Source organism: Hydractinia symbiolongicarpus, chromosome 10, assembly GCF_029227915.1.
Source record: "Hydractinia symbiolongicarpus strain clone_291-10 chromosome 10, HSymV2.1, whole genome shotgun sequence".
Taxonomy (NCBI): domain Eukaryota; kingdom Metazoa; phylum Cnidaria; class Hydrozoa; order Anthoathecata; family Hydractiniidae; genus Hydractinia; species Hydractinia symbiolongicarpus.
The window spans coordinates 26,386,400-26,395,776 of record NC_079884.1 but is presented as its reverse complement, the minus strand read 5'-3'; the positions used below and the strand labels follow the sequence as shown (position 1 = coordinate 26,395,776).

Genomic DNA, 9,377 nt, shown 5'->3' with positions numbered 1-9,377 from the left:
ATAAAAAATAAAATAGATATAAAAAACTTGGTGATAAAATATGCATTTTTAAACTTATTTTATTTATTCAGATTGCTTGCCCAGTTTAAATTATTGTAACCTTTGGAGAGCGATTTATTGTTCTGGTGTTATTTTCTTATTGATAAGCCTGTATAAGGTAGGACATCAGAACACCTTAGTCTTATTAAAGTTGAAGAATAAAGCAACCATAAAATTGAAACTGCATGTATATACAATTTGGTGTTTTTATTTATAAAATATATAAAACAAATACATATCTCGTAATACATTAAACAATTATATGCAGTCTGGATACAAAGCCATGTACAAAACTTTTGATAAATAAAATAAATAAAGTTAAAATTGTTATCCTTAGATAGATTTTTTTTAAATGCTGCCATTTAACTTTAAAATGGTTACTGAAGGCAAATAAAAATGATCAATTATGCATACGGGCCTGCCCGGGAGACAACTGAATTGCAAAAACAAAAATCTCTAGTGTTTAAGTTCGTAATAAAATATGATAATTTTTATGTACATCTAAATTTTGATGTCTTGGATGTAACTAATTATTACAATTTTGGCAATTTTTTCCCATTGGATTGTATCTACACATTTTTAATATTAAAAAAGCTGTGGTGATTTGGAGAATAAATAGCCACTTCAGTTCTTGCAAACATATCACATATCACATATCACAAATGACTCTAAAAAGAACAAATCTGAAAATTTTCATAAGTCAATATTAACACATTTAAAATTACTTGGTACTTTCATTTTCATGAAAAAAAAGTATTGTAATATTGTAAATATAAATTGTAATATTGTAAAAGTATAAGTAATTTTAAGGTATAAAGAAAATCTCTAACCTTTAGAAAGCTATATCTCATCATGCTGATTTGTTGATTTTTGTGTGTGGTTCGATTTCATGTAAGAATTTTTACTACTATCTATATTGTAGGAGCAAGTTTGTCTTTTACATCTACAACCAATTCGCACTATCCAAATGTGTTTTCAGTTAAAAGATGTGACTTAAAGTCCTGTTTATTGTCATTGGTTTATCTTGTATGTTAACTGCAAAAGTAAGACAAGAAATACTACATGGAAAATGCATAAATATTTATATGAAGTTTGTAGACAAAACAAGCACAAGTGAACTATGTATATGTCTCCTTATTCTAGAAAATACATTTGCTATGTTTGATATGTGTAAAAACTTGTTCTGTAGATTCTTGAAAAGATAAAGAACTTTATTGAACTTTCTCATTTAATTTATTGTGAAATATTTGTCATTCATACTGTATTTCACATGCTTGACAAATATGATGACCACACTAATCACACAGTGGGAATATTAAATTAAATTTGGTATTTAAAGTTACTCAAATATAACGAAAAAAATTAACGAGATGATTTCAAATGCAGTAATCGATTTTGTTATACCTTTTATCATGCTACCAAACTGGGGTTGTTCGATAATGTGTGAGGAGACAATTGGACTTATTATGAGTTTTTTAAAAATTGTGTCACATCATTTAAAATCACCTGTGTTAACATTCTACATTATTATTCTACATTATTTTTTTAATGCATCTTCCTAAAAATAATAAAAAATGTAGTTAGAATCAGTTATTATAATGAATTATTTCATTCTCCAATTCCTAAGATTCTTTTAAAATTCATGGAATAAATCTTTTCAAATTAGAAGAAGAATAGTAATAAATAGAGAGAATATAAAACAGCAACAATAAACTATAATTTAGTGCAACGACAATTTTAATTAAACTTTTGCCATTGTTGTAATATAATATGACGGCAAAAAAATTGCCGTTGCTGAAATGAAGCATGACGGCAACTTTTTAGGAGACTATAATATTCCCTTTTAAACAAAGTCCTGTGATAAAAGTATATAATAAACATATAATAAAAGTATCAACATGTAACGAACCCACTAAGGAAATGTCTAAATAAAGTTAACAACTCTTTTTTCCTATTATGTATACACAGGGTTCGAATTAGCAGTTCGCAATTCACAATTAGCGAATCGAAATGCCATTTTTGCAAATCACTTTGCGAAGAAAATGATAAAATTATGAATTGAATATTTCTAAGTAGCCATAGAAATGCTTTTTTAGATCGCATTTTCAAAGTTTAAGAACAAAGAATGGCGATAAAAAAACTTTTTTAGATTGCATTTTAAAGTTTAAGAACGAAGAACAGCGATAGAAAAGCTTTTTTAGGTCGCATTTTATAAACTTAAGAACGAAAAAAGGCAATAGAAAAGCTTTTTTAGATCTCATTTTTAAAGTTTAAGAACGAAGAACGGCGATAGAAAAGCTTTTTTAGATTGCGTTTTTAAAATTTAAGAAAGAAAAGCGGCGATAAAAATGCTTTTTAGATCGTGTTTTAAAAACTTAAGAACGAAGAACGGCGATAGATCTAAGGCGTTCCCAGCCCACATCTAGATGGTGGTTTACTTCCTTACAGAGTGCCGAAATATTTGCGAACCGAGTTTAATTTTCTGTTGCACAATAATGTATATTTTGATCTTTCAGAACATCAAAGTATTTTAAAGCGTTTTCTTTCTTTAGAATAACAGGTGACAAGAAGAAAAATTATTAAGCAACATATTTGTTGCTTAAAAAATATTTGATGAATGGGTTAAATGTTTTATAAAAAGGTACGTCTTGAAAGAAGTTAATAATAAAATCTAGTTAAAATTTAATTTTAATTTAAAGTGTTTTCTGATATTGATTCGGAAAATTTGAGAAAATAACTATTTCAACTTTAATATGTTAGACAACTCTTGGTTTTAAATTAACTTAACATGTAAATATTCTTATACAATTATAGTGGACTGACCTTAAAAAAAAAGTTTTTAACAACGATTTTGTGTCACGAAAACGGCTTGTCAGAAGCAAATAATGTTGCGTAAAAAACACTAACCTAGCTACATGCAAACGGGAAATAATTTAAACAAACACAGCCACTTAACATCGCTGCGTCAAAAAAAGATAATAATCAAGTAATAATTTTTGTCGTTCACTCATTCATTGGAAAAACATAGAAAAAAAGTCACAACAGCAATTTTTTTGCTGTTGTCAGTACAAAGAACGAAGGCATTTACGACGGCATTGACGAATGCCGTTGTCAATTCCCATGGCTGTAAAAAATATCCACTAAATTTTTTTTTCAATATAATATAATTGCAAAAAATGCTAACATCTAGGCGGAACACTTTTCTGTAACAACATGTGATTTAAAGAGAGAAACTTTTGCAAGGTGCATTTAACGTACCTAAAAACTAAAATGGTTAACCAAACAAAGAAATTAAGATAACTTTCAATCACTATTTTTAGGTTTGTTAAAATTAAATGAAAAAACTAATGTGTAAATGTTTTTGTAATATTACAAATTTTAATTTTTTCTCTACTTTCTTTCTAATGTTATTTCAGGTGCAGTTGCTTATCTTGAATTAAAAACAAATGAAAACACAACAATAACAAAACAAATAGCATCATATTTATCCATTAAACTTTAAAACATTCAATCTACTGAAAGTCTTTCCACATTTATAACATCCTTTCTGAGAGTCTAATAATAAATTCAAACATTCTCGACAGCACAAGTGAAGGCATGGAAAAGTAAACAGTTTGCTTGTCTCATCGGTTTTACATTTGCAACATGTTATCTCCATTTTTTTAACTTTTTGGCAAATTGGAATTTTTGATAAAGTTTGAAACAAGGATAAATTTAAACTATCCTTCAGGTCGGTTTCGTGATTTTTCTCAGTTGTTGTGTTCGATGTATCAATTATGCTAGATGAACTTGTGGCGTGAACATGATAGTCATTGGTATTGCTAAAAATTTTCCTTTTCTTCAAAGTGTTACTAGTATTGGTAAATGTGATATTGTCCCTTAAAGAATCAACAGTCTTTCTTTTCGAACTTTCCTTTGAACCAGATGTTTGACTGCTTTGTTTAATTAAATGACCGTGTTTCAAAAGAAACTCATCGATTCTGGCCTTCAAACTAGTATTCGGTATTGCTTTCCGTGAACCATGAAAAACAATTCCAGTAAAGGGATCAGAAGGAAGACGTCCAAACTTTTCTTCTTCTGCAACATATTTTTCTAGTGTGTCTCTATCAACAATATTTCCTGATGGTAATAGTAATGGCACAGTCATGAGAGAAAACGTAATTGGATCAATGAAGTCTTCAGGAATAACAGTATTAACAGGCTCTGAAGTTATTATTTCAACTTTTTTAGATTCATGGTTTTCTGTTTTTACTTCACTTGGGGGATCTTTCAATTTAGGATGAAAAATATTATGTATCACTTTAAAAATGAAATCAGGGTTATTCGATGCAGGTGTTCCCCATACTTCAATTTTTTTTAGCACAGGAATTGTTGCCCAAGTTATACGGATAACCATAAAACTACAAGCACGGGTAGATGCATATGGTTTTAACTCAGTTTGCACATAATTTGACATCGTGGCTTGAAATGGCAAAGAATGACTTCTGTTCACAAATAAAACTTTATCTGGTTGTTGTTGTGGCTCATTCATATTACACTTATACTTGCCAGCAAAATTTAAAAAGGGTTTTTTACTTTGCCGTACTTCAGGCTTAGTGAAATCGTTTACATATGTGCAGGGGTATTCCAAATGATTCTTTTCAGTTTGTATGCCTGGTCTTTTTCTAATCATTTCTTTTAACTTATTATTTTGTGAATTTGTAGTAACTGAAAAAGTACTTTTGTATCTTTCCATGACGGTGAACACCTCGATGCATTTCGACTGGTGACTTAATACTTTTGGTTCTACGCAAACAGCCGATATATCAATGAGGCAAGGAAAAGTCATCACTATCTCTACTGGACATTTGATGTAATATTCGGACATAAAATATTTTGAACAGTAAAAAGATCTGGGTGATTGGTTTATTAGATTTTCAATTTCACATCCATCTACTGTTAAAGCAGTTGAGCATATCTTTGTGCCATAGTCTTTAGAAGCGAAATTTATAAGTCGACTTTGAAGCATCCGCTTTTCCATTTTATTTCTGACTTTTTGGGATTAGAATTAAAGTCAAGAGTTAATGCAGGAAAAAAAAACAAATGTCAAATTTAGACAACAGTTAAATACAACACCCCACTCACAGATGCTTGAAGATGTCATGCATGATCAGTGGAACTAGAAGGCTAAAATTTTAAGAACTAATTAGGACTTTTTAAAAAAGATGTACAAATCAACTTGTTTCAACAGAAGGTATAAGCTTGAAATTTGTGGCAGTATGTGTTGAAAATTAAAAGGTAAAGGTCTTTCAATTAACCTATTCTAAAAAACAACACATCTAGTTGCCCAATCCACAGTATAGGCATAACAACTTCATGCGTAATTATCCAGCAGTTTTACTAGCTAGCTACTATTAATTGTTTTTAACAATTCGATTTGTGTTTTAAACATTTAACATAAATTTTTAGAATCATAATTATACAACTTGACAACATATATTTATTTAGGCATATAACTTCAAATCAAAAATAAATACGAGTTTTATTTATATAATATAATTTACAGCAAACTCCACAATACACAGAGGACATATAAAACAGTAGTTAACAAAACATAATAATAAACAGTAAACCAAACAGTAACCAAAAACAGTAAACAAACTATATAAACCCTATATACCGCAAGGCTAACGTAGACCACTAGGAGCACAAACGCACTTCTACTCTTGTTTTCTAGAAATAATATTTAATTCAAAACAATTTCAATGGAACAGAATAATTCCTGCAAATTAAATGTGGGACTGCTATCGCAAATATACATGGCCTTAGCGAAATTTCTTTTTTTATATTAGTGAACATTATCTATCAAAATACTAGAGTTTTTTTTATTCAGAAGGTGGGTGATTCTCAGTGACTGAATCTCTTGGGATTGAGAGTTCTTATCGACCTTTTGAGATTTCTTATCGATCTATCATTCTTACATTTTGCCTCCTTGCTGTTTCATCAATATATGTAGCATCACACTATTCCAGCAGACAAGTATATTTGCAAACAACACTATCTTTATGTTCATCCTTTGTTCTATTTTTCACAGAAAAAAAGGAAATAACTTTCAACATTGATGAGCAATGCATGGTTTGACATTGGCAGGTTGAAACTGTTTTAAAGTTGTTTATCTAGACGCTTTACTAAGCAGTTACCATGATCTCCTTTGTACAGTAAAACCATAAATAGTGTTATATTGGAGGTTCATAATGCCTAGTTTTTAATGGTGTTTTATCTTGCAGGAAAAAATTATGTGGAGACTTTTTGTCTATCAATAAAACTTTTTGTATTTATTTTAATTTGATAACAGTCGGGGTAGTTTTTGGAGTAGTGTCCGGGTGGTAATTTTAGCTCTCCTCTGGGACATGAAAAGGAGAGCTTTTGCAGAACTATGGAGATGAAAACTGTCCCATTAGATTCCGACTGAATGATTTCTACCCAATATTTTCAGCTGCTTTGTTTTCCTGCTTGGGAAACCATTATGAATATTTTATGCAAAATGGGCAGCAATGCAACAACTAGCCTTGTACCCTAACCCTCTTTTATTTCAGTGGTTTCCCAATCAGGAAAACATTTTTCATATGTCTTCACCATTATTAATAATAGCAACAACAACAACAACAATAATAATAAATATTTAAAGTGGCTAGCCCAGAATATCAGAAAAACCTATAGTTAGTTAATTGTTTACACTGGGGGCCACTAGTGTTAACATCCTACTGTCTGACTCTAACAATGCAGTTCATTTGTGTTTATTATATGTTTGTATATTTATAGGTATTAATATATAGTGGTGGGTTTATCTATCTCTATTAACATTTACGAGTTTTCATGGTAGCAGACGGTAGTTAAACAATGGCTAGTGGATTTTTAAACCCACCACGGTGGGATGAAGAAAACAAAGAGTTTTCATTATGGCTCCGAGAAGCCAAGGCATGGAAAGTTGCCACTTCTGGTGTAACTGGACTGAAAGATGTTCATGGTTTGCAATTAGCATTGCATCTTCCGGATGGAAGCGAAATACGTCCTCAACTATTTGATACCCTTGATACGGAGAACATGACAGGTGATGACGGGTGGAAAAAGGTGATAGAATTGATAGAAACGTACTATAGTAAGGACGATAACACGTCAGCCTTTGACACGTGGAAAGACTTCCGTATATTATGTAGAAAAGAAGATCAAAGTATTGAACAATATATCATGTATTATGAGAAATATAAAGTCCGAATGGAGCGCTTCGACATGAAACTTGGTGAACGTATTCATGGACTTAATTTACTGTGTGGTGCCAATCTTAATGATTCTGACCTTCGTCTAGCAATGAGAGAAGTTGATGGGGATCAACCAAATGAAATGTATAAACAAGCTAAAAAGGCGCTTAAGAAATATTTTGGCAGTGCTGCTGTCACAAGTACTCAGTCATCCAACACCGCTGTAGCCTCAGTTCAACCTGCTGTCAAACAAGAGCCTTTTTTTGCCACACTAGATGAATACGAAACATACGTTGCATGGAGACAATACCGATCGAAAAATGGTAATTCATCAAATAAAAGTTATCGTGGACAAGGTCGTGGAAAATTGCAACATCGCAATCCCCTAAATGCTGACGGTAAACCTTTAACATGCCGTGTTTGCCGTTCAATTGCACATTTTGCTCGAGATTGCCCACATCGTTCTGAGAAACAACAAGGTTCGGAAGACAACCAACAGCATGATAGTTCTACAAACCGCTCCTGGGTTGCTTCTGTTAACTCTGATGTTATTGAATGCCAAGCATCTGATGCGTCTATGGCAGGTGGTGTTGCATTTAACTATATGATTCTCGATACAGGTTGCCCACAGAATGTTGCCGGAGTAGTATGGACACAGTGTTTTCTTGATTCCATGAGTACTGATATGTACCAAAATGTCAAAAAGCTTCATGGTAATAACAAATTTAAATTTGGTGGTGGACGTGTCATGAAATCTATGTATACCATTATAGCTCCTGTTTTGGTTGCTGGGGAAATCACTTCCTTAAAATTCGATGTTGTTGACACCGATCTTCCTCTTCTGCTTGGAAAGGAAACTATGAAAGCATGGAATCTGCTCATTTGTACAGGAAATGACACTGCTGAAGTTACAATAAATCGTGTGAAGAAAAATGTTGAGCTCTTCACATCTCCTACTGGACACTGGTGTATAAATGTGCAGCCAGGTTTTCCTGTTGAAGTACTGGATGTTATGTTTTCTGTTAGTGAATTGTCCAAACATGACAAAGAATTTGCTGCTAAACGCTTGCATCGCCAATTTTGTCATCCTCCCTTTGAGTTCTTAAAGAAAGTCCTCAGTGTCCTGGATAAGCCTGACAAGGAATTTTTGGACATTCTGCATAAATATTCTCAGAATTGTCTAGTGTGTAAGCGATACAAACCGACCATTCCAAGGCCAGCTGTCGGAAACTTAATGGATCCAGATAAAATGAAATTTAATGAAATAGTTAGTATTGATTTGAAAGAAAGGAAGGGTAAATGGATAATTTACCTCATCGATATGGTTACTCGATACACACGTGCTGATTTCATACCATCTAAAGAAAAACGCATCGTTGTTGCAAAGATTATAGAACTTTGGTTGCCCATATTTGGAGCAGCTAAAAGTTTTCACATGGACAATGGAGGGGAATTCGCTAATGATGAAATGCGGGAACTTGGCAATCAATTTGGGATAAACATCAAGCACACCGCTGCTTATAGTCCTTGGGCAAATGGTCTGAATGAACGGAATCATGCAACTATAGATATTATGATGGAAAAAATGCTAGAAGATCACCCGAAGTTATCAGAATCACTGGCATTGCAGTATGCTATATCTGTACGAAATTGCTGTATGTTTGTAAATGGATTTACACCAGCACAGTTAGCAATAGGTCAAAATCCTAGACTGCCATCAGCTTTCCATGATGAACTCCCGGCCTTGGAAGGCATTACCACCAGCTCTGTAATAGCCCAGCATCTTAATGCCATTGCTGCAGCCAGAAAAGCTTTCGTGCAAGCAGAAATAAGCTCAAAGCTTCGCAAGGCATTAAAACATCCTGTTCGCGAGTATGCAGATATCTTCTATCAGCCTGGTAACCAAGTCTTCTATAAACTACCAGACGATCGGCGTTGGCAAGGGCCTGCTACTGTCATTGGTGCAGATGGTAAAGTTGTAATGATTCGTCATGGCAGTGTTCTTCGTCGTGTTCATCCATGTCGTCTGCAACTTGTTAATGAAATTAGTCACTCCTCGTCACAACCAGATTCCTCACCACAAGCAGCAGGAAATAGTCA

At 32.7% G+C, this 9,377-nt stretch overlaps 1 protein-coding gene across 1 annotated transcript; it reads right to left on the bottom strand.

The window, feature by feature from the left end:
- Positions 1-2,874: 2,874 nt before the first annotated feature.
- On the bottom strand, positions 2,875-5,209 carry LOC130612231 (RING finger protein 37-like). Its single transcript, XM_057433537.1, has one exon. The coding sequence runs from the start codon at positions 5,057-5,059 to the stop codon at positions 3,524-3,526; it is 1,536 nt and encodes a 511-aa protein (XP_057289520.1). The 5' UTR covers positions 5,060-5,209; the 3' UTR covers positions 2,875-3,523.
- Positions 5,210-9,377: the final 4,168 nt, after the last annotated feature.

Excerpts from the sequence above, each read along its gene's own strand:
- LOC130612231 (XM_057433537.1), bottom strand. The coding sequence starts at position 5,059 with ATGGAAAAGCGGATGCTTCAAAGTCGACTTATAAATTTCGCTTCTAAA.